The sequence below is a fragment of the Clytia hemisphaerica genome, unplaced genomic scaffold (genome assembly GCF_902728285.1).
Source record: "Clytia hemisphaerica strain Z4C2 unplaced genomic scaffold, Clytia hemisphaerica genome assembly, whole genome shotgun sequence".
In the NCBI taxonomy this organism is placed as follows: Eukaryota; Metazoa; Cnidaria; class Hydrozoa; order Leptothecata; family Clytiidae; genus Clytia; species Clytia hemisphaerica.
The window spans coordinates 1564127-1590626 of NW_027103674.1; the positions used below are offsets into that span (position 1 = coordinate 1564127).

Sequence of the window (26500 nt, forward strand, 5' to 3'; positions counted from 1 at the left end):
CGAACAAGTTTCCCATTACATAACAACATCATGATTAGTTTTAACTCTTTCAGGACGGCCCAGCTAATTTGGTTCCATTTGGAACGATACTTTTCGGCTGCTGTAACTTTTTGTAAAGATCTAATTTAAAAATCTGGCACGCTGAAAAGATAGAACATAAAAAGAGCTTTCCAACGATCCCAAAAATGACCTATTTGAGATAATTGTATCTGCAGTTAGAACTTCTAAGAAACCGTTTTTTTTTTCGATTTTCTTTGCCATGAAAGAGTTAATAAGACAACCACAATTTCATGACTCTCGTACACTTATTTCTCCGTTAGAACAATTTCCTAAGAAAAAAAAGTGACTCGAAAACTCTTAAAGACCGACTTAAATAAGAATCCTTAGCCATGAATGACTGAAACAAATGAGATGCCTTGGAGTTTTTATAAGATACTTCACTAATTGGTCATTTAAAGTGATAGAGATGACACGTCCTTTAGAAAAAGTAATAAGATTCTTTTATTACATCTTAACGACCAACCAAATCAAATAAGAGCTTGTAAAAACTCCAGCTTGTCCCAAACAAATAGAGTACAAAGCCTGAAATATCTCAACTTGACGTAAAACAGAAGAATAAGATTACTGAATCTTTTTCACACCAAGCAACTAACTAGTCAATGAAAGTGTAAAAAACTTTCAATTGCTACACACGAAAACAGCTCAAAAGACACTTCTTTTTGCTGGTCAAACCACAAAATGGTAGCGAATCTGTTAAATGGATATTGAAAAGGAAAGATAGGGAGAGAAAGATAGACTTTTATGACCCGATAGAAATGCCAAGGTCCTCTACTTCGCTGGACTCACTAGCCTGGAGATCAATGCTATGATTTCTTCTTTTATTTATCGATGGCGAAATAAATAGCATGGTTTGGGCTATGAGTTTGAAATAAAAATACAGGACGGAGCTCTTGCCTATGGAAATCAAAATCGTCAGAAAGCAAAGATCTGTCAGAAGTAAACTCTAGGCTAGGGAAGGAGACACTTTATCTGATAGTCCGATAGAAATGCAAAGGAAGGCAAGTTGAAACAACCAAAAAAGACACATAAAATGGAGGGTACAAATTTGTGATGAATTTTGAAAGTCTGGGCAAGAGGTTGTTAAATAAGCTGATATTTAACTAATAGTTTAACAAACAAATACAGATTAAAGAAGAAATAGAAAATGGGAAATTAAACAGTTATTACAGCTTGTTGGATGGAAGCAAAAAGACCCCATGGAGAAGAGTCATTACACCCAAATGTATAGAATCAATAAGACTTAAAGACACTCCATCACAGTGACTATATCTTTAACTAATGAAGAGGTTACATAATATTTTGGGCACTAAGTAGTTACAGCTGATTAAAGATTTTGGAAAATGTTTTTCACGGGAATATTCAAAAAGTTTAATCAGCAACCAGTCCCGAAATTTGATATCTCGGTTTCGATTGTAACCCCTAGAACGGTCGAAATACAAACCAAAAATATTTAGCTTCAAATTAGCAAAAAAATGTATAGCCTTGTGGGTAGACCTAGCCTGTACCGTCCCGTCCAAGGGCGTTTTTTTATATTTTGAAAAAACCTACCGTGTGTTGAACTACGCGTTATCTTTTCAGGTACATGCTAGGTTAGACTCGTTTTAAGAGTTTTAAATTTTAAGGATGTATACAACTGACTTCTAAACCACTGAAGCACGAGATTTGAAATTGGATCAGGAAAAAGAAAACACGAAATTTCAAAATTGTTTGAACGTAAACAGTGGCTTCGCCTCGCGATATTTCGACGGACAAGCAATTCATATTTGGTCAAAGATTGTAAACAAACTTTCTTAAGCTACCGTCAGCACTATATTCTCTGTCCCGCGCACAACTTGTAGTCCTCGAATTTCAGGTCAGTTCTTGGCAGCCGATTATGAGTGGCCTACAGAAAAGCCAACCAGCTCTTAATATTTAAACTAGAGAAGAAAGAGTAAATAATATGGCACATGGAGTGCAATGACTGCCTCGTTTTGAAACTATCACCAAGGTGATTAAATCCCCCGAGTCTTTAAGTGTCAAATTATAAATAGAGTACACTCCTTATAAAAACCTTCGGGAATCAATAACCATAGCAATATTTTGAAAAAGAGGTAAGCGTAGTCTATACAAGACGTCACCCGCGTCTTTTCTAAGCGATTAAGAAACGAGATGAAAAATCCCGGTTTTTGGTGAGGTGCTCACTAAGGTAAGCGTTGCTCGTGACGTAATTTATAAAAAGGGCTATTAACTAATTAAGCTTTTAACTTAAACTAAGCTTAAATCGGTATTGCCGACAAAAAACACAAAGTTTAGTCTTTACACTTACGTGGATACGAACTTTCTCTGAAATTCAAGGCAACAGGTACGACTTGTAAATTCTGAAATCCTTTCCTTCCATGATTTGAATTTTTTTCAACCTTAAGAGCCTTGGGGATTTCCAACACATTTCTTGAACAACAAATTCAACAGAGTGTACAGTAGGTTGGTTAAACTTTCCCATTCCCGGAAGAAATTTTCCTTTTGCCACTCAACAGCAGAAACTGGAATTTCTAACACTCTGGGTAGGTAAAAAAATGACTTATTTGTTATAAAAACCAATCTCAAGAAGCAGAGAGAAAAAACTTATTTACCGATATGCCTGGTAAAAACAGCGGAAAGATCGCACTAAGATTGAGGAAGTTTAGTCATCCTACAGTACGGCGAAATTGTGTTGAGATTAAGAAATTCAACTAACACAAGAAAATAAAACTTACTAGAGTTTGAACAAGCGAGATCCTATGAGTTCGCATGCTCCGTACAGCTTGAAAAACGTCCACCAGACCTTCCAATTTGACACGTTCGATACAATACATAAGGGCGGCTAAAGCGCCACTACGCCCTGAGCCATCACTAAAAATATGATGAAAATAATTAGCTACAACAGCAAAATCTACATCTTCCAACCAAACCTTTCTTAAAAATATCTTTAAACATCTCTAGGGCTGTAAAATACAACAGACTCTCCATTATTTGTACCTTCTTAACTCAAATTTGAGAAAGCAATGTAGACAGTCTAGGACATTTCAAGGAGCAATGGCAAAGTGGTTAGGGCACCAGCTAACGAAACTAGGGGGTTCGCGGTTCCTATCCCCCAGTTTGCTGACCGTGAAAACAATCAAAAGACGGTCTAACAGTCCTAGATTATTGAGCTATCTGCATTAAATATCGAATCTAGATACTGTCTAAACCATTTAAGATTATAAGCTCGAAAAGCTAGCAAGGGAAGTCTTGGATATGGGGATATTTCTCATCCTAAACACTGGATTGAAATTAAAATCCATTGGCATGTTTAGAAAAACGTACCGTGCGAAAACAAAGAAAGTACTAGCTAAGTCCAATCCGTCATCCTAAAAGCGACGCAGCTCTCAAGACATTACTTTTTCTTGCTTAAGAAATGTTGAAGATTCATTTCTAGCCTTCAAACTCGAACTCAATGGTCCTAAGCTTTCACTCACCATAGTTACCTGGGTAGTTCAAACCCCCTATATAATCAACTCTCCTAAAGGCCAAACCCGGATATATAAATTTCTCAGCCCCCCCCCTTAATAACCGAGGTCGTGAACCCTGGGATCAATTTTTTGACTGAGAATAACACTGAAAATGATTTTGAAACCCCCCTAAATGCCGAATCCCCCTAATAATTGAGACTATTTCAACCCCCCCCCCTTACAGAGTTATCTGAGAATTTGTAGACCCCCCCTAAACATAGGGGGGTGAAACTATGCTCACCTGCAGTGAATCACAATGGAGGAGTTTCCAGTCATCTGCTGTGTCTTTTGGAGAACGCCAATTAATTCGATAACAGATGGGGCGTCCGGAGTGGCGTTGACTGCCCAATCAAAATACATAAAATGTGATATAGTGCGAGCTTCACCACTCTGTTTGGGGGAAATGAAGACAATAAATTAGTGCGTGTTACCGTATGAAAAGTGAGCCGTCCGGATCATTCGGAGTGGGCCCTATCCCTGGATAGATATATACCCTAGGATAGGGAAATTACCACGCTTACCAGACACTGCTAGCCCTGCACTCGTGGCACGAGTTATTGGTGTTTAGACGACGATACTCGAACTACACAGAAGGACAAACATCTTCGTAGGTGTTGAACCTATGAGTATATCGTCACCACACCACATGCAATGCCTGACATACTCCCCATACTCTTTTATCAGAGTGATGGTACCCAGTTCCCCTCACAAGGCATGGGTCGACCAGGGCGAAGGTACATTCACTTCCCAAGAGAATCATAGCACCGAGTGAGATTCGAACCCTGACCTCCTAGACGGGAATCAAGGTTGATAACCACTACACTACTACGCCGTCTTACCGTATTACTTCTAATAATCGAATAAACGGGCGTTTATTAAACTTTTTTGCTTTTTTTAGGGGGGACGTTTAAAAGAAGGCGTTTATTCGAAGTTATATGTAATCTATGATGTTATGGTATCGAAACATGGATTGGAAGAATTAAGAAAAGCTAAGAAACGAAAATGCAAAATTTGTAAAGAACAACCCTTTTGACAGTTGAAATTGGGTCAAAATTTCTAGTATTTCATTTTGGAAACTTTGGGGTCATGTTATGTTAAAGAGAATATTAGTTGGGTATGTGAGAAATATGGGATGTGACACCCTTAAAGCGGTCCTTTTTCCTAGACGATGTATTTTCTTGTAAGGGTCCTTTTAAATCCATAATGGAGTTAGTTTAAAAAAAAGCACGAGATGTGTCTTTAAATTATGTAAGTTTGAAAAAAAATGCTTGATTAAAAAACAATTAATTTGCACAGAGACTTTTAGAACGTTTCCTTCAATCATTAGTATATAAGTTCAATCTACTGTATTACTAGTAAGTTTTTTTTTAATATTGCCCTTTATGTATGAAAGTTATGCAAGCGTACCAAATAGCCTGTACCAAAGCTCATCTAAATGGGCCTTTGTACAAAAATTTGTTGATGTTGTTTTGATAAAGAAATAAACCAGCTGCGCTGGAAGCTCCGGCTTAAGAGATTAAAAGATGTGAAAGATGAGCTTGTTGAGTTAGTTGTGTTAGAACGTTGCCCACAAACTGCTAATCAGAACAGATCAGAAAGCAAAGTAATAATTCTATTGCAGAGCGAGTATGAGAAATAATCTGGAAGTTTAGCTCTTCTAAGTGATTACACATGCACTTGTTGCCTAAAGAACCAACCCCACCCCCGCCCACTCATCCTCGACTAACAAGTTCAAAATTAAAGCTAAAGGAGATAAACATTTAGAAGTCAATATTTCCAAGTTCTTGATTTGATTGTCCAGATAAAATTTCGGGGAGAAAAATAGCCTAAATTAGAGGCCACTGGCTTTTAGCTAAGCATTATTTTTTTCTGTTGGGATAATACTTGGGGAGAGTAGGATAAACCAAATAAAATGGTACAATAGTGTGTATGTAATAAATAGTGGTATATTTGGAAAAAACCTGTTTCGGGTTTGAAAAATCATTAAAAGGAACGGTCGCCCCAGCCAATGAAATTACGACAAAGTCCAAAAAATATCATTTTCAGTTATAACACTGTGAAAATTTCTCCGATCTTGTTCAAATTTATACAGGAATTGTGTTTTAGTATCCTTTACTGAATTCTCATAGTGATATATGTTTGTAAAAAATCTGTGTCGGGTTTGAAAAATCAAAGGAACGGTTGCCAGCCGCAATGAAATTACGACAAAGTCCAAAAACGATCATTTTCAGCCATAACACTGTGAAAATTACTCAAACCTTGTTCAAATTTAACACAGGAATTGCTTTTTTGTATCCTTTACTGAATTCTCTGTCGGGTTTGAAAAATCAAAAGGAACGGTCGCCAGCCGCGATGAAATTACCGACAACTGCTCCAACTTGGGACTATCTTACGCAACATGGGACGGCCATTCCACCAACATTTCACCGAACCTCAAAAGTCATTAGATTTGAGTTTAATGAACCGCGTATTAAAAAATACACGATTTCTCTTTTGATTTTACAGAGTGAAAATACAGACCACTCGTCCCAAGTTGGGGCAGTTGACAGTACGACACAAAGTTCAAAAACGATCATTTTCAGCCATGATACTGTGAAAATTTCTCCGATATTGTTCAAATTTACACAGGAATTGTGTTTTAGTATCCTTTACTGAATTCTCATAGTGATATGTTTGTAAAAAATCTGTGTCGGGTTTGAAAAATCAAAAGGAACGGTCGCCAGCAGCGATGAAATTACGACAAAGTCCAAAAACGATCATTTTCAGCCATAATACTGTGAAAATTTCTCCAATCTTGTTCAAATTTAGACAGGAATTGTGTTTTAGTATCCTTTATTGAATTCTCATGTGATATGTTTGTAAAATATCTGTGTCTGGTTTGAAAAATCAAAAGGAACGGTCGCCAGCCGCGATGAAATTACGACAAAGTCCAAAAACGATCATTTTCAGCCATAATACTGTGAAAACTTTTCCAATCTTGTTCAAATTTACACAGGAATTGTGTTTTAGTATCCTTTATTGAATTCTCATAGTGATATGTTTGTAAAATATCTGTGTCGGGTTTGAAAAATCAAAAGGAGCCGTCACCCAGTCAAAAAATGATGAATACAAAACAGGATCATTTTCAGCCATACACATGCCACATAACACCACAAAAACTGCTCAGATCGTTTTCAAATTTGCACTGCAATGTTGTAATTTTAGTATTCTCTTTCGAATTCCAATGGATGTGTGTTTGAAAGTTTCATTCCATTGTCAAGTTACAAAGTTTTATGGTTTTGTGCGTCCATAAAACTAGAGAAGTTAGCCATATGCAGGATTTAAGCACTCGAGCAGCTGACGATTCATGGCCAAGATTTCTCCAAAGTCTTTCCACATTGTTAGACAAGTATGCATCAAACTTCTCATAAATCATATGTCCAAAACATCATGATGAAAATGATCACATCTTTCACTGAGATTTGCAGCTAAGCCCACTTTCGGCAGCCATCTTTTTCTAAAATACTTTCGCAATATTATCGAAATCCAGATGATCCGTTTTTATTAAATCGGAATAGATCATCGGATTAGATAAACAAAAAAAAATGTCTTGACCTTGACCGTCGTTGTCGGAAGAGAGAATTAAAGGCTCCTAGGCCGGAGCAATAAGAACAGGTCTCTCTGGGGGTTTGATCGGACAAATTTATGCTATTCGTCTAATCTTCCAATAGAGAAGATGTTTCTGGAGCTTAAGTAAAGGAAATTATCATTTTCACGCTTTAGATTATATCGCATAAGGAGAATTCTTTGTTCTTACTTCTTTAAGGTATGTACCGTAGGATGGCTAAATTTTCTCATTACCGGCAAAACCTTTCTATAGCCACTAACTATATAACGAAAAATAACCTACCTACTCTGGGTAGGTTCAAAAGAAGCTTAAACTTGTTAGTCAGCCGGTTCTAAGGCCGTTGTGTGTTGCCAGCGCATTTGCATACAGCAGAAGAATTAGCAGAAAGATCGCAGGAATAAACTTGAAATGTTTTTTACGGAATGAGTAAGTTTAGCCATCCTACGTTAACGAGGACAAAAAAACCGTCCAAAAGTTTCATAACGTAATACAAATTGTACCTTTGTGTTAGTCGCACGGAATTGTCGTTTCACGTATCCGTTGTGTTCTTCGAGTTCCCCGATTGTAACCCGAAGTAGCCCGAAAGATGCCGGTTCTTTCTCTGTCGGCCAATATGGGTAACAGTGAGACTGGAAAAGAAAGTAAAGACTCGATTAGCAACTACACTATAAAGGGTGATACAAGTTTTTTTTATAAGAACAAACTATTTAAGAACATGAGGCTTCGATGGCCAAAATGTTAAGAACAAGTTAAGTTTCATGGGCCTAAACACCCAATATCTTAGGAAATTTCACAAAAATACTCAGAAAATGGTGAAATTAAGAACATTCTAAGAACATTTTTAGGCTTGAAACTCAAAAAGTTAAGAACATCCGAAGGCTTCAAAAATTTTGGATGTTCTTATAAAAAAAAACGTGTAGTTTTGCTAACTCATCTGAGTGGAAACATCGATAAACCTAGACTTTATTGGAATACCCAAACTTACTAGCAAATACTTCCTTAGCAATTAGTTGTGGGTAAGCACAAAATTGTTTTAAATTGAAATTATATTCAGAACAGGGGGGGTGAAGCAGTTAGTACAAGACATCATGTTTACTAACTGCTTTCTCGGAAGAAGTTAGTAACACCACCACCTTGGTACACTTAGTACAGTTATTACTAACTGAATTTAGCCTTGAAAAAGGCTTTTGACCTTCATAAATTCAATAAAATCTAATAAAATAAAATTTAATATCTTAAAAATGATTCAATTTTCCATAGCTTTCGATAGGAAAAAACAACATTTGAGAAAATCAAATTTCTATTGCAACCAGCAAATTGTTTTTAAGATTTTAAAAAAATATTTCGAAAATTTGAAAAAAAAATCTACTTCCCAAAAAATTTTTTTGGTAAAATATGGTCTTTTTTTTAATTTTCTCACAAAATCCTATTTTTTACACAGTTAGTACCAAAATTTGGCAAAGTTTTAGCAGGGGACCACCCTTTTTTGCAGTTAGTACATCTGAGTACTAAGTGATTTTATCCAATTCATATGGCACACCACCACGGTACTAATTGGCATGATGTCTTGTACTAACTGCTTCACCCCCCCCTGTTCAGAAGTGTTTTATTCAATGGTTCTCTTAAAAAAGGGCTAATCAACTTGTATTATACCAAATTATAATCATATATCAACCAATTATAGATCAAGTTTTATGACTTTTTTTGTTATTAAGGCTTGTCTTAAAATCTACCCTTTAATGATAGAGAACATTTTGTGCCAAGTTTCAAGTCAATATCACCTCTCAACCAATAATTATGGAAAATAGTGGAAGAAAACACCCACAATGCTTGATAACGATAGATCAAACCAATTCGATACTCTCAGGTGCCAAATAAACGCCCCCCCCCCGCTTTTAAAAATTTTCCAACCCCCAGACCTTTTTGGGACCCCCCTCCCCCTGTTTATTAATTTTTAAGAATATATTTTCAATTGGCAAAAAGAAGTCCCCTTCTTTTGCTCCAAAAAGTCTGATTGTAGCCTATATATTCAACTTAATTTTGGGTTTTCAGAAGTACAATTTCCAACCCCCCCCGGCAATTAGCCCCCCCCCTGTTTATTAAAATTTCGAAAATTTTCCAACCCCCCGTTTATTTGGCACCTAAGAGTAAGCTTTTTTATATAAGAAAACTTACCATGTTACTCTCAGGAGACGATGTGACCATGACAATTGAAAACACTTCATATTCCCACAACATTCGCCAGAAATCTTGGATTGTATTCTGCTGAGGTGCTTGAGTTAAGATGTAAGCTTCGCGTTGTTGATAACCCTTTGAAGTAGGAAATTATAAGATGTTAAGAAGTAAGTACACCGACAAACACCTTTTATTTTTCACAAAATTTACTAACTGGTATTTATAAGTAAGAATATCAATCAAAATCCGCAGAAGCAACGATCACCCTGGATCACCGGTATATTTTTGACATTTGTGGCCTGAAAATCGAACTCCGTCACATTTGGGGCTTTGCTAATGAGGAAATCTGGAGCAAATCCAAAAAAGGGTATTTTTGACTTTCTCGAAATTGAGCTCCGTCGAATTTTAGGCATTACTTTTTTACATCTTTGTGCAAAAAATCTGAGAAAGAAAAACTTATGAGACAATCTGAGAAAGCTGGTAACAGACAGACGATCAGACGAACGAACGGACAAAAGTTAATTCATAGGACATCCAACAAGCGAGAGTAAATATGTAAAAATGGACTCTGTTTGCAGCATGGTCGTTGTACCGAATCTTATCAAGTGCTCTAAAAAAAACATGAAAAGGTTACTCACGTCTACAAAACTGGCGTTAATATAGTCAGACCCTTCAATATCAGGATATGGCCAAAGCTTTACTCGCATCGTTTCATCTAAAACACAAAAGTAAAGGTTAGGTTTAGATGATTGGGTTCAGATCCCCGAAGGGGCTAGAATAGAGACTGTTGGGTGGGAAATGAATTCACTCATCTGAAACACGTGACTTACATGGTTTTCACACGAACGCCGGAGTGAAACAAAAATATATATCGCCGCGTCAAAACAAAGAAAGAGGCTGATTCAATCCGTCATTCTAAGTGCGGCGAAAATCTTAAAGCTTATTTCTCCAACCCCACGTATGATGGAAATGTTTTAAAAGAAGATAGTTTAATGGTTCTAGCTCCCTCTGAAAGAAGACACCAGTGCTTTGTGTAATTAAGTGTCTTGAATAGTGCGCAGCGTGGGATTTACGAAAACCTCGTCCCCCTTGTAACCCAGGCTTTGTTTACGTTACTGATTGACGCCAGAGAATATTTTCTAGCGCTATCAGTAAGCATAAAAAGCCGAAATCACGCAGGGAACGAGGTTGGATTTAAGATATTTCAAAGATGATATTTTTTACTTACAAGAGAAAAATCAAAATATAATAGCCGCATTCTTTTTCACCGTTCAATATATTACTTACAAGGTATGATGTCTTGGAATCGATTCTTGGCAGTGTTGCATGGTAATAATGCTGAATCGTAGTCTTCCAATGGTTCCAAGTTCGTACTCAAACGCTGCAAAAAATATAAAGATTAGATTTATTGAATTACGAGAAAACATAAACAACAAACATTTTTTGAAATCTTGATATTCTCACTACTAAAAGCTCTCAAAAGATGTTTCTATTTAATGCGCTTGATAGATTTTGTACATTCTAAGACTACGTTCACACGCTACGTTCCGTTTCGCTCCGATACGAAACGGTTCCGAAACAAGTGTGAACGTCAAAATTCGAAACGTCAAAAAAGAAGACGTTGTAAATCAAAACAGATCGAAACGGTTTCGCTCCACATTTTTCATCGTAACGGAACTGCTCTGTTTTCTTGTTCCGAACCGTTCAGAAATGAGTATGAACACTACCTATCCGTAACAAATACCACACTGGAACGAAACGAAACCGTAACGTCTGAGCATGGTCTAAGAGACAAATAGCTATTGGGAATATTTACATATACTTTCAGAAAGTCAGAGCCGCTAAGAAGAATTGTTTCCACGAAGATATTTTTTAAAACAAAGGAAATATTCTTACATCAAACTCCTCTCGTATGAACGTTTGTGTAGTGCTCGGGTTGATGGCATTCAGATGTTTGATTTTGGCCGGCAAATCAGCAGCATTGACCTCAGTATTGCCACAAGATATGGATTCTAATAACGCTTTGTAGATGAAAATGTATTGAGGCTGAAATTGATAAAAATGTAAAAATAAATGTTCAGTAATATGGGTTTTTCATGTTTTCTTACGTAATTTACGCCAGTATGGAAGCAAATGTTCGAATCTGCAGAGGCAATCCCTTAAGGTTAATTTTTTTTGTTCGAGAAAGGTGGAAGATTCCTCTAAAATAAACTCTTAAACTGCAGGGCTGCTGCTTTTTCAACTGAGCTTGAGTCAAAGAATTCGTCGACGAAAAGTTTGTCGACAATAAAAATTCGCCGGTAAAAAAACGTCAAAAAGCGATTTTCCACCACTATTTACTGACAAATTTTCTACCGATAAGGCAATTGATCTGTAGAATCTTACTTCTGTCTGTACCATCAAACTCCGTTGTGATCGTATGTGAGTGACATAACCAAAGATATCAACCATTTGTTCTTTTTCCACTTGATCCAACATCGCATCGATAGCCATGTACGTTCCAGTTCGCCCCACTCCAGCACTGGAGATAAAAAACAGATGATGTCATTACTAATCTTGAAAAATGGCATGGGATTCGAATACAAAAAAAACAGGCATTCTACAAAAATCTTTTTGGCAGCAAAGAATAGAATTCAAACTTGAGAATACCAAAAAAAAATAGTAAAAGCATCACAATTAGGGCCAGGGCAAACCAGTCCAATATTTCATCCAACATGATTTTCCAATGTTGGATGAAATGTTTGGTGGAAAAACTTGCGCTGGATGAAGCGAAAATCAAGGCCTGGCAAACCGATCCAACATTTCATCCGACATGACTTGGAAAAGAAAAAAAATTCAAAAAATACCCGGTAAAGAAAAAAGTACCACCAAACCAATCCAACACAAAAAATTACACAATTCAATGAGAGAGCTTCTTTGATCTCACCGCAAATGTTGGATGAAATATTTGATGGCGATCAAACTTCATCCAACACCGTCCAACACGATTTTTTCTTCTTTTTTCTTCTTTTTCATTTTTTTCCAAAAATTTGAATTGATGCAAACCGGTCCAACAGTTCATCCAACATCAGAAAAAAGGCATGTTGGATGAAATGTTGGATCGGTTTGCCCCAACCTTTATCAAAAGTTTCAATTTTTCAACCTGTTTTTCCGAATCTTTTTTTGGCGTCGTGAACAAAATACAGCGGAGTTTCCATAACCCAAATCTCTCCAACTCAAACATCTCCTTAACTCGATCAAGTTTTCTAGTCCCTTTAGATTAAGAAGCCCTCATAAACCATTCTCCAGCCACAAAAGTATTTTTCAAAAGGTGAAAAATAATATGTCTCTCGGACAAGAAAGTTTGATAAAAGGCTTACGAGCAGTGTAGGACAATGGGACCAGCATTATGAGTTAGCGCTCTGATTCTTTTGATGAATTGAAGTAGTTGTGAAGGGAACATTGGACAACCATGATCAGGCCATGACACAAATTGAAATTGCATGATCTTACGTGTGGATACTTCCTCTCCTTTCTTGATCTGCCAAAAAAGATATCGCAAATTGATGAGTTAATCAGAAAATGTTGAACATGCGTACCCCCTTCTACATTTCATTTTTACCAATATTTAGGGCCCGCTACACGGGGCAATAATTTGCTAAGATATTGCAAAAAAAAAAAAATTCTCAAGTACAGTTGACGCTCTCTTATTCGACGTTCTACTATTCGATACGTTCCATTATATAAATTATTGAAAGCCACTGTCAACAAGAAACACTCATAAGAAACTCTCTACTATTCGATACGCTTCCTTATTCGATGAAAATCCAATTCCCCTCCAAAATTAGAGGATTCGAGAGTGTCAACTGTAGATTAGTTCCAATCGAGAAAAAGCAAGAAAATATAATCGAATTAGTTTTCTTACCATTTTAATATGGAAAGTACGGATGGTATAATCAGCAAGTTCATTTTCATCAATATTTGATACTTTAAAGTTTTCATAATCGTTTTCACCTTCGCCAAGGTTCGGCCAATATTGTTGACATTTCGCCTGAAAATTAATGAAATGAATGATTTACATTACAATAAAATCAAACCTCAATTAAGGGATTCTAAATAACGTGGAGTTTCCATAACTCGAACACGCACGGGAAATACAAATTTATTCGAATTATGGCGAAATTCCGAGTTACGGAGATTGGTTTATAAGGCATTGTTAACTGAAAGGAGACCATAAAAATTGCTTAAGTTAAAGCAGAAATAATAGTCGTAGAGGTTCGAATTATGAGGACTCCATTGTATACGAAAAATATCAGCAAATTTTGCTTCAATTCAATTCACATCCCAACCCTCTTTAGTCAGCCTACTCTTCAGTTTACTGGTTCGCTAAAAGTTGTTTCGCTAATATCATTGATCTACTCCAGGCTTTGAAGCGTTCCTTTGAATTTTAATCTAGGAGGCTCAGAGCAAAGGATTCCTTTATTATCATATAAAACAAATTCGATTCGATTCTTCGATGTCATTAGCTTTCAAAACACCTAAAATCTATCATCGTCCTATGCTTTGTTTCGTTGTCCGATATAAGCCAATATCGATTATCAAAAGGAAAGTAAACATGTTATATTTCCACATACCCTTCCTTTCTCGATGAGATTGGTAACCATGACGATAACACGTGTGTTTTGCTCCCAAATCATACGCCAAAAGTCTCCAAAAGCTGCTACAACTGGACCTATATAGAAATGTGGCAGATATAAAATTAAGAACAAAAAATGATATGTAACTTCTTTTTCATGAACAAATACTTATATTTGGCTTTTCCAAAAAAATTCTACCCCCACTGTTGAGGATATTGATTTTTCAAAGTATTGAACCCCCTGGATATCCACTCTTAAAAATATGCTCAACCCCCTGGATATCCTCTCTTATAAAGATGCTTACCCCCTGGATATCGTATTTTTTTACTTAAAAAGACACTTTACCCCCCTGGATATTCGCTCCCTTGTAGATATTTAATCCCCAGCCCTGGATATCCACTTTTGAACAAAAATCGTTAACCCCTGGATATCCGATATCCTCAACAGGGGGGCACTGACTATTTCTGGAAAAGCCCATTATGGTATACAAACGTATGAAGAATGACAAATGAAAAATCAACGGCAAAAAGCAAGGACCAACCCCATACAAAACAAAAATGATATTTCCTTAAAGATATATATATTTTTTATATAGAAAGGAGGCGCGCCTCTAATGCTAACAAAGCAGATTAAAGAAAATAATTTCTCTAAATCGCGCGGCGTGTTTAAAAATGCTTTCCTTCAATCAAAGGTTTTGTTTTTACATAAGTGTTCCCAATCAGACACATGTTTCGTATCATGACAGTGTCTGCCTATTGTTATATTGTGCCGATATAAGCAAAAATATGTTTTTCTTTTCCTCTTTCTGACCAATCTTGCTTCACACCCGTGTCAATTCAATGTGCAAGAGCTTGTAAATTAAAATTGATGCTTAAGCAATCGATGTCACTCAAAAAAAAACAAAAAAAAAAACCTTTAAATGAAAAAATTAAGTATGTTATACCTTGAGTTGCAATGAACTTAGAAGAACGGTCAAAACCCTGAAAAAAAAATAAAAAAATATTGTATTATAAGACCAAAGGACATTCGAAAGTTTACTAAAATATATGAATTATTTCTAAGTATGCTTAGGAAAAAATACGTTTTGAATAATTAGTCAAACAAAGATAGTACACAGGCGTCCCTCTGAAGAGAGAAGTGAACACTCTGAAACATCCGGAATGGACCCTATCCCTGGATACCTACCCTAGGATAGGGTAGTCTAGCAAGCTAGACGACTAATTCATACATAGTAACGTATAGTAGAAATAAAGCAAAAAGTAATAAAGGGAACAATTTTAGTCGTCTAGAAACCTTTGTGCACTAACTCCAAACAAAATTAAAGTGTCAATATTTGCAATTATAATTTTTTCCCGCTCAAAATAATTCTTGAGAAAAACTAGACTGGAGTCGTTTATAATGCATGTAATACTAATAATAAACACAAATAATGATACGGGATTTAGTTTGTATAAACGACTGGAAGAATCCGGTGTTCCAGCCTTATAGATACCGGGCCTAGCTACGCAGAAACTTGCGTAGCGAGAAAACAATTTATTAAGCAACAACAAACTCTCAAAATAAAATCAACTCAAATGAAACATTTTTAACACACAAATCCACACACATTTTATTTTCAAGAATTTTTTTTGAGCGGGAAAAAATTTTAATTGCGATATTGACACTTTTTTTTTGTTTGGAGTTAGTGCACAAAGGTTTCTAGACGACTAAAATTTACTTTTTTGCTTTATTTCTAACATGTCTGAATTAGTCGTCTAGCTTGCTAGACTAGAGAAAAACATGTGTGTGGATTTGTGTATTGAGTTTCTGCGTAGCTAGCCGGGGTATATCTATAAGGCTGGAACACCGGATTCTTCCAGTCGTTTATACAAACTAAATCCCGTATTATTATTATTAGTTTTGGTATTATTAGTATTACACGCATTATAAACGACTCCAGTCTAAGGATAGGGAAATTACCACGCTTACCAGACACTGCTAACCCTGCGCTCGCGACACGTTATTGGTGTTATAGACGACGATACTCGAACTACACGGGAGGACATACACCTTCGCAGGTTTTGAACTTATGAGTATCGTCACCACACCACACCCAATACCTGACATTTTACCCCATACTCTTGTATCAGAGTGATGGTACCCTATTCCCCTCACATGGTATAGGTTGACCCAGGCCAAGGTACATTCACTTGCCAAGTGAATCGTAGCACCGAGTGGAAATCGAACCCAGCACTGAAGTTAAGAACGATGACCACTACACTACTGCGCCTACTTAGGCGTCCCTCTATCGATACAAATAAAACTTACATCAATATAATTAGCATTTATGTAGTCCGAATCATCCAAATTTTCAACATTGTTCAACACGACGCGACTGTGATCGTCTGTAAAAGAGGAAAAGTGACGTTGAGAGTGTTTATTCATGATATGCACCCTTGCAAATTTTTCACGCGTCACATTGCGTAACATTACGTAATGTGTCCTTGTCCCCATGTTGGGTTGAATAAAAAATCTGCGGGAAAATATTTTTTAAATCAAAACAAACTTGGACTGATTTTGCAGCGGGGTGCATATCATGAATTGAAGTGATTATGTTCAATATTGACCTTTTATATTCCAAGAATGAAATATCAAGCCCGAAATCTACCTCAAAACTGGTATTATGCGGGAAAAAGTCGCATGTTTAGGGGAATTCTTAATCAATGGCTGAAATTCCTTCAAATTATTATTTTTGCCGTGAATACTCCTAGAAATTCACGATGATATTTCAAAATTTCTTTCTGAAACTTAACAACGTGTAGGTTACCAAGACCTAGTTAGCAAATTTCAGCCAAGTATATTTAAATATAGAACAAATGAAATGGTGCAAAACTGTTCTAATGTTTTTAAAGCTTTTTTGTTAATTTCGTTACTGGTATAGTTAAATTCTGCTAACATTAGGCCTTATTTTAATGGTCTTGTAAATACAATTGCCCATATAAAAAACATCGGGTGAATTAGATACTTACAAGCTAGAATATTGGCATAACGATTCTTGACTTTATTTTCTGGCTTCGTGCTAACTTCGTAAGTTAAATCAGCTTCCACTTTTATACTCTGAAAACGGAAAAAATAATTTGCTTGAAAAATTATGAGAACAAAATCATTATCTTATTGCTGTATGGTACATTTTTTTCGTTTATCAAAGGGTCGTGTCGATTGGTGATGCACTCGCCTCCTGACCGGTTGGCTGTAGTTTCGAGCCCCATGCAAATCGACCACGTAAAGAAGCCGCCTAATTGTATTGCTTGTCGCTCCATGTGACGGTCTGGTGTTAAGGAAAACTAAAACTATATAGAATGGACGGATGTTAGCTCTGACTCCGTAAAAAAATCAAAAACTCTCGTGGGGCTTCATATACCAAACAATATACATTGTCAGGCAATAAATTGAAAACAAATTACTAAGTTCCGGAAATATATTGAAGTGTGTCCGCGATATATTGCCAATTCAAGATAGTCAGAATGAGAAATAAGGTATACCCTAAACTCGTCGATAAAGCCTTTGTTATTGTTGGACGTTTGGAAAATGATACGTTCTTTCAGGTCTGTCAATTGAATGGGTCTCAACAGTTTGAAGCAACGTTCACTGTCTTTGCCTGAAAACGAAAGTAAAATTTCAGCACTGGGTAAAATCTAAACATTTTTAACTATCAACTATATATAATAGGTCCCGAGGTCAAACATTAGAGATGATTGAGCAGGGATTTTTCTGAGCACTTTTTTATGTCCGTATACCAGCCAAAATACTCAATCTAAGCTTGAGTTTTTGAAACTCAATCCAAAGTATTGACATTTTTTCTAGCGAAATTAACCTTTTTTTGTTGTTTATGAGCAAAAATAACTAATTATTCGTCACTTAATTATTAATCAATGTATTAATCAAGTTCCCTTTCAGGCATAGTAGAAATTCAATCTAAGTTTACAAAAACGGAACGAAACGAACGTGCGAAAAAGACAGGGAAAAATCTTATTGAAGAATAAAATGGAAACAAAGGCTCAGGTAAAAAAATGGAAATTTGGACATTGTTTCTCCTTAAAAAGAATTCTTGTGTAAAGCTGTGTAATGGGAATGCTAATTTTTAAAATTATATTTATTTGAAGAACTGAAAGCTCGTACCATATTCGTTTCCAAAATTACTGACAACTGATAAATTCATGGTGGAGCCGTCGGTTACATCAAGCGGCGGCGCTTTCGTTTCTCGATCATTCAATTTGAAAAACTGCGAATCAGAATTGGCAGATGATGCGGACTTCAATCGGCTTCGTCGTCTGTGATGATAAAAAGTAAAGTTAATGAAAATATGGTTCTTACAAAGAGGGGGTCATGCCATTGAGTTTAAAGCTTTTCCCAGATAAGAAAAGTGAAGCCATTTATTTCCCATCCAGAACGCGCCTAGAACGCACCGCAATCATGACAACAGATTGTATCTAGCGGTTCCTTTGTTGTGAGGACTGCATTTTTTGGAATTTAGCGTTAGATCTTATTTACAATCCGGCGTTTGTGTAAAAGCCACGCGTGGGCGCTCTGGATAAGAGGCTTCATTTCACATTCAGGAGTCTTGAGTCTAGCCCTTCGGGCTTGGAAGTCAATGGGTCATGTAGTTGCTCCATGACACTATGATGAGTATAACTGCCATTTTGTAAAAATCTTTGTCAGAGAAATTTTTCAAAAAAATGAAAAACTGTGCATTTACTCCACTTTTCATCGAATAAGGGAGTACATCGAATATAGTAAATTATTCCGCACCAGTAAGATTCTAGCGATTTCATTGGTTATAAGACATCACGTGGAAGTGGGATATTTATCCGGTCTTCCTCGCGTTCGATTGAGATAAAAAGAAGACATATTGACAAATGTGCTTTCGAATGTTTTACTCGGTAAGCCTCGCCACCAATACGGTTTTTTCTGACCCTGTATATTCCATATCCCACCTTGATAAGACCGTGTATCAGTAGTTACGACAACTGTACATGCTTACTTTGACATATAGAGGAAAACAGCGATCGCAACGGCCAGTAAGAAAACGAAAGCCACAACACCTCCGATGATTGGTGTTAAATTGCTCTCTTCGTCCGCTGTCTGGCGTGGTGCTACTGGTGCTAAATGATTGATAAAATGAAAAACCATACTTCAGTTAATAATTCAAAATTTCGCTCTGAAACGAAATGAAGCCGTTCTATTGGTTACATTCAAATGTTACGTCAATTCTAACCAATAGAATTGCTTCATTCTGTTTCGGAGCGAAACGGAACCGTCACGTGCGAACATGGTCTTAGGGTTAATAATTCAAAATTTCGCTCAACAACTAAATGAGAGCATTTCCAAGAAAAATGAAAATTTTCGAAAAATTCGAGAGACGAACCAAGCTGTCAGTCTAAAAGAGACTCTGCAAGAAGCTTTTCGTGGATAAAAAGCCAGCTTGGTTTTGCCTTCATTGAAAGTGGTTGTGCAACCTCGTTCCCTGGGTATTATCAGCTTTTTGATGCTTACTGATAGCGCTAGATAATACCCTGGCATTGGCTGGTTTTCGAAGGCGTAAGATTACGTAATTCGAAAACAAAACGTCAAGCTTTCATTTGTTCCTGGGTTTAAAACCATTGCATTGCAACTTTGTAACGTCAGATTTTAATTATGACGTATTGTCTCGAGAAGTTCCATTCTCTGGCGTCCATAAGTAACTTAAATAAAGCCTGGGATACACGGGGACGAGGTTGGTGGTTGTGCCGCAACACATTATGCTAATTTTTGTAAAGTTTTGGCACGTTTGATTGTTGCATTGGTTGAACTTTTGGATTGTCAACCTTGAGTATTTCCAGAATAGGAAATTTCTCAATGATTTTTACAAGTGTAATAAATTTTTCATCTCTTTTCATTTCATTTCTTAATTGCATAGAAAAAACGCAGGTCACGTTCTGCCCACTTTCGTCAAAAAAGAGAGAAGGCAAGGCAGAAAGTCGGCCGTCTAAACTAAATCTCATACCTAGGGCCACTTCAGTGAGGGCTGTGACGACATTACTGGAGTTTGAACGATCACCAGATCTAGAATGTGCGTACACGTTGACATAGTATGGTGACAGAGATTCCAAGCCATCCAATGTATGGAAAAAGGTTGTGTTTGTATCAAGTTGCCTTGCCAAGTATTGTTGCTAGAGGTGAGAGAAAAAACAAATGTTAAAGTGAACTATCGTGCTAGAAGTGATCGGGTTTTAAGAAGAACATTTTGGATATTCCAAACAAAATTTTGCCACCTGTTTGGTAAGGTGGAGAGCTTAAGAAGGTTATGGAGGGTACAAAATCCCGGGATAATGGGAATAATTCCTGTAATAACGGTCAAAAATGTTCCGAGGAGTACAAAAATACTAGAAAATCGGCCTTTCGATACCAAAATATTCGTCATTTTCCCGTTAAATACTGGAATACAGGAAGGCCCTTCCATGTTGATGATAACATCATTTTCAAGCTTAAATGTTCTATAGCTGGGAAAACCCTTGTTTGTACACAAACCCAGTATCTACGGCTTATTTGAAAATTCATTGCCGTAGAGGGTCTGTTGTCATTGTCTTTTCCCATTTGAGATTTTTCAAACCGACTGCTGCGATAGAGTGTTGGTGAGAGAGGGGAGACGATGAGAGAAGTGTTGCTATTTATAAATCAAACTTCATCGCTGATTGTCTCCGTACGGGAATTTTTTCATCAAACAGAAAATGCGCACAGAGTGTACTACGAAGCGACAAACGTATGATAAACGTAAGATAAACGTAAGATAAACGCAAAACCAAGGTACGTCGTGAATATCACGAGTTGAAAAAAACTGACCTTTCTATCGTTCGTATTCTTTTTACGATATTCGATGGTGAATTTATGGAGAACACCATTGATCTTTTGTGGTTTATTCCATCGAAGGTGAACCTTGTCTGACGTAGTGCCCAGTACCACCAATTTCAATGGAGGTGTAGGTACTAAGAAAAATGTATTAGAATAATAATAGATATAATGTAAGAGTAAACTCTAGTTTAGACAGCCCACTTTTCACCCTGTCATTCATGATATGCACCACTGCAATGACTTCACGAAACTATGCAACTATTCTGTTTTTGTTCCACCCCATACGTCACTTTTTTCTATTGTTTGAGTGACGTATTGGGTGGAAAATTTTAAAAGTTCTCAGAAAGACTCTTCAGTGGTGCATATCATGAATTATAATATAATAGATAAAATGTGAGAGTAAGCTCTAGTTTAGACAGCCCACTTTTCCCCCTGCCTATTCTTATTTTGAATTGAAGTGGACAGAAAGTTGGCAGTCTAAAGTCGATGTATGGCCCTTTTTTGACGTCAATGCAATGACTGCTTTCAATCTTTTTCAAGCAAAGATTTTAACTGCCAACTTTGTGCTTACTTTTGGCCTACTCTAACTATTAGATTAGGTCGGGCTGAAAATCAGCCGTCTAAACTGGCACTAACATCACAACAACAATGAGTCATTGCCCCATTTATATCAAATCACCGGTTCACTGTAGTGATCTGCATACTATATGACTTATCCAGATATAGTAAAAAATATGCAAAAGGTAATGTAGCAGAAAAATGTAGTTTAAAAAGGGCTCTTCCAGAAAATTTTTGTACATAGGGGTGGAGGATATATTGGATATTTTGTCCGGGGGGTAGTGAAAAATCTGCCTTATTTTAGGGGCAAAATTGCTCTGATTAGGGGTGATTTTGAATGTCCGGGGGGTCAACTGATGCTTGTCCTGGGGATGAGATCCGTTGTCCAGGGGTTAAAATTCACAATGTCCGGGGGTAAATTTCCAAAAAATGTTATAACCTCCACCCCCATATTCAATTTTTTTGGAAGAACCCAAACTGATGTTATTATCCCATAACAATGATCGTTTTATCATACAAAACCAATATTTTTGTATTACATGAATTGTATGTGAGCGAATCCAGTCTAGTTCACCGAGAAAGAGGAGATTTTTCTAAGACCATTTTCAATGCCTTTTTACCGTCCGGTTATCGGACGCTTCCCTTCAAGAATTGTGAAAAATAATGGTGAAACAAGTGATACTTTTATGGACCTACCTGGTTATAAATTTAACAAATATAATTGATATCTACGTGAGCATTACCGTTAAACAATCATTCACAACACATATAGTGACGATCTATTAAAATTAGTCGTTTGTTTCTTATAAAAAAAACGTTTAGAAACCAAAATTTCATGCTCTTGAAATAATCTTTCATATTGAAGACTTCGTGAGCAAAAAAAACATCTACACATCATCAAAAAATTGAGTAATAATTTGGCTAAGAACATTGATGTATGTTTATTAATAGTGATACTTATAAATAAAGATGCGTTTTTTGAGCTGAAAAAATTTTTTTTACATTTTTTACAAAAATCTGCTTGAGCCATCTTTTACCTACTTTCATGCAAAAAAATCAGAAAAAAACAATGATCCAATATTTCACAAAGTCCAAAAAACCCTTTTTTAGCCGTTTTTTGGCCTAAATTTGCCCAAAAACATTTTAAGCCCTCATGAGCAAAAAAAAACATCTATCTCATAAAGAAATTGAGTAATTTGACTAAGAACATTGATGTATGCTTATTAATAGTCATTCTTATAGATAAACATGCGTTTTTTAAGCCAACAAAATTTTTTTGCAAAATTCTGCTTGAGCCATCTTTTACCTATGATGGTACCCTACTTTCATGCAAAAAAATCAGAAAAAAACAATGATCCAATATTTCACAAAGTCCAAAAAACCCTTTTTAGCCGTTTTTTGGCCTAAATTTGCCCAAAAACATTTTTTTTCGAAAATCGGGCTCCTTCACATTCGAGGGTTTATAGTTATGCATCTTTGTGCAAAAAATCATAAACAATGAAAGAGCCAATCTCGAGAAAAGCTAATACCTAAGTAATTGATAATGTGCTTATAAAAAAATATAGAATTTGGCCAGTTCTTCTATAAAAACACGCTAAGCAACCAAAATTTCATGGCTAAACACACATACTCTAAAAGTAAGCCCTCATGAGCAAAAAAAAACATCTATCTCATAAAGAAATTGAGTAATTTGACTAAGAACATTGATGTATGCTTATTAATAGTCATTCTTATAGATAAACATGCGTTTTTTAAGCCAACAAAATTTTCTTGCAAAATTCTGCTTGAGCCATCTTTTACCTATGATGGTACCCTACTTTCATGCAAAAAATCAGAAAAAATTAATGATCCAATTTTTCACAAAGTCCAAAAAACCCGTTTTTTAGCCGTTTTTTGGCCCAAATTTACCCAAAAAAATTTTTTTTCGAAAATCGGGCTCCGTCACATTTTGGCCACCACCATTTTGCACCTTTGCACCAAAAATCAAAAGATTTCTATGATTCAATCCTGAGAAAAGTTGGTAACAGACGAACGAACGGACGGACGAACGGACGGACGAACAAACACAGGTTAATTTATAGGACCTCCACCGGGGTAGGTCCAAATAGCCTTTTTTATGAAAAATAGGAGAAGAAGTGCCCTTTTTGACCACTAGCGGACGCTGCTCAGCCTTTTCGAAATTTGGCCTGTAAATCCTCTTTCGAAATATTGACTCAATCTTAATAAGTTTGCGTTTATCGACGCATTGATATTCATATTGGAGGTTTATCGTGGTTTGTATCACGAGATAATTACGTTTGGCTACGTTTCGAGAGATTCTTATCCCATCATCGGGCAATGTGGAGGATGTTTTTCCCACTATTTGTACCTTCTGATTACCCATAATTATCAAGTGTGATTTATTGACTCAATCTTGACACTTACCTCCTTGAGGCGTGGTCACTTCAAAAGGTCCTGCAAACGATCCCCAAACCGGTTTATCACCACCGCCTTCACGAACCCAAACAAAAGCTTTCGAATATGGCTTAGTGGCAATCTTATAGTTTCGTTGTGGTATTGATTTAGCGTTTGCCGTGTGAGTAAAAGGCTGAAGGTTTGAATTATCTTCTAAAGAGGTTGTATTGATTTTGATTTCGTATTTAGTGATAGTGTTGCTTCCCTTGATCGGTGGTTTCCAGTTAATATTGAGGTAATGTTTTTGTAGTTGGATGGAGGTAGTTACAGTCAGGTTACGGGGTGACGATGGAGCTACAAAAGAAAGGTGCACAATTAAAAAAAACTCTCTATAGAGACTGTAAGTAGTAAGTCTGCGACCGCAGTCGGAGGCGACCCGAAGGCTCCTCTTTCGATAGCTGTCTACCCGAAGGTAGGAGAGGGCGCCACTCTTACTCCCTGGATTGCTCCACTTACCCTTGATCCTTCTCTTAATTGTTGAGCATCAAGCAGAGAGGCATCAAGTACCATTTTGAGAATCTTTGATATGACCCGTGTGCTGGGGGTTGAACCCACAACCTTGCGCACCGTAGGCGGAAGCTCTACCACTGCACTACGGTCGCTCGAGACTGTAGTGGTGGACTAGGCAGTCCACATAGTACGTACGCACTAAAATGTCGAAGATCGAGTACCCCCTCCCCCTGTACCCCTGTACCCCTTTCATTCACTCACCCCCCCCCCTCTCGGCTGAAGAAAATTTCGAATTTAAATCGTTTGGTTCGGTCCTTTTTTTCATACATGAAACTCAGTGTATATTAAGAAACTTTTTCTTTTCTTTGATGCGTATAAGAAGCGTAAAAATTGACAAAAACAAGCAAAAAAAGGCTATGAAAATATTTTCTCTGCGTACGTACATTTTCCTTTGGCCCCTCCCCTCCCCCTGTACGCAAGCATGCCCTTTTAAGAAGACCCGTACGTACTATGTGGACGGCCCCTAGGTAGAGCTTCAATTTGATTGGCTGATGAAAATGCCACAAGAACTAAGGCTAAAAAAACAAACTACAGGCTAGAGTTGGAATAGAATTTTCGAAATAAGTTTATAGATATTTGAACCTGCCGGCCGTTTAGCATGGGTAGGTCAGTGGTTACTCTACTCTAGTAAAATACTCACGTTCAGGGTCAGTGTAGCGTGTCAAAACTGGTGTCCAATCCCCTTCGCCAGCATTATTAACAGCTCTGATGCGAAAAGCATATTGTTGATAAGCTGTGCCAAGGTTGTTGAATGTCTTATTAAGAATAGAAGAGGAAACTTCGATTTCTGTGTCATTGATAGGGTCAATGTTCTTATAGAATTTATAAATGAATTTGGTGATAACTCCGTTAGGATTTGTTGGTGGTTGCCAGTTGATGGTGATTGAGGATACGGTGCTATCAATGGTGATGTTGGAAGGTATACCAGGCACTAGAGAAGATAATATTAGAGATATATAAATGAGGACAGTGAGAATGACATTATGAGAATTTACTCTATATGTCACATTTATCGTTTCGTAGTACATTCTGTGCGCATTGTCTGTTTGATAAACAGACAGTGCGCGAAAGTTTTTAAAACCTGTCACAATCTTTTTCAAACTGTCGCGATCTTTTTTAAAGTTTCAAAATATTTTTTAAGCTGTTGCGATATTTTTCAAGTTGTCGTGTTTCCTTATGAATTTCCTTAATGATATCAACTATAGGCGAGTTTACGGACAGTGAGAATGGCATACGAAGATTCACTCTGTGCCAGAGTGTATGTCTCATTTATCGCTTCGTAGTACATTCTCATGCATGTTCAATATATTTACATTCTGTGCATGATAAAGAATTCCGTACGGAAACCTCTGCGATGAAGTATGATTTATAAATAGGAACACTTCTCTCGCGTCGTCTCCCCTCTCTCACCCGCACTCCATCACAGCAGTCGGTTTTTAAAAAATCTCAAATCAGTAAAGACAATGATAACAAACTCTTTTCGGCAATGAATTGTTTCAGACAATCTGCCGTCCTCAAAAGGGTTGATATATAAACTCGCTAAATAAGTGAGTTTTGCAATGCCCAGCAAAGCAAGATTTTTCGTCCAAGATAGAAAATAGATTTCACACAGCATATATTCTTGAAATTTTGATGAATTTCATGCACAGTTTAGAGACGGAAAGACAACTGTATTATACATCACTGAGATAGAGGAAATCCGTCTGAAAATGATAAGAAGGAAGAATCTTTCAATACGTAAAGAGAAACTTAAAGATGCATGGGAAACTAACCACAAAAATGTGCTGCAAGAGGAATGTGAAAGAAGCTCGGTTAGAGGCCCACCGTGAGCCTAGCTTGCAAATCTTTATAATATTAATAATAATAATAATAGGGGGGATGTTATTTTGCAAAAATGGCATAAATTCTTAGCCCATTTGTCAAAAGTTGCCTTTGGGTATAAAAAGAAGAAAAAATCATGTTAAAACCCTGTGGTACCCTTTTCAAGGTTGCCACGGGCAGGGTGCCACCGTCGCTCCGCCAGCAAAATCGAAATTTCAAAAATTTTTAAAACATAGTGAAGTGACCCCTAATTTGAAAGGTATTTTCATGCTGATTAAGAAAGTCAATATAATAAGGTTGAATAGCACTGTCACAAAAAGTAATTT

The 26500-nt window shown here is 36.8% G+C and overlaps 1 protein-coding gene across 1 annotated transcript in view; it reads right to left on the reverse strand.

Annotated features, from left to right (window-relative positions):
• LOC136803470 (receptor-type tyrosine-protein phosphatase S-like) overlaps positions 1-26500 on the reverse strand; it is a 43638-nt gene that overhangs the window by 3774 nt on the left and 13364 nt on the right. Inside the window, exons 6-26 of the mRNA XM_067060211.1 lie at positions 24994-25284; positions 23814-24137; positions 20823-20965; positions 19987-20152; positions 18985-19105; positions 18123-18274; positions 17486-17601; positions 16973-17060; positions 16272-16348; positions 14908-14944; positions 13962-14059; positions 13253-13378; positions 12708-12868; positions 11734-11869; positions 11245-11394; positions 10636-10729; positions 9987-10063; positions 9349-9483; positions 7674-7802; positions 3808-3956; positions 2793-2928 (exon numbers count right to left, since the gene is read on the reverse strand). Of these exons, the coding sequence (XP_066916312.1) occupies positions 2793-2928; positions 3808-3956; positions 7674-7802; positions 9349-9483; positions 9987-10063; positions 10636-10729; positions 11245-11394; positions 11734-11869; positions 12708-12868; positions 13253-13378; positions 13962-14059; positions 14908-14944; positions 16272-16348; positions 16973-17060; positions 17486-17601; positions 18123-18274; positions 18985-19105; positions 19987-20152; positions 20823-20965; positions 23814-24137; positions 24994-25284 (2906 nt within the window). The remainder of the gene's footprint in view (positions 1-2792; positions 2929-3807; positions 3957-7673; positions 7803-9348; positions 9484-9986; positions 10064-10635; positions 10730-11244; positions 11395-11733; positions 11870-12707; positions 12869-13252; positions 13379-13961; positions 14060-14907; positions 14945-16271; positions 16349-16972; positions 17061-17485; positions 17602-18122; positions 18275-18984; positions 19106-19986; positions 20153-20822; positions 20966-23813; positions 24138-24993; positions 25285-26500) is intronic.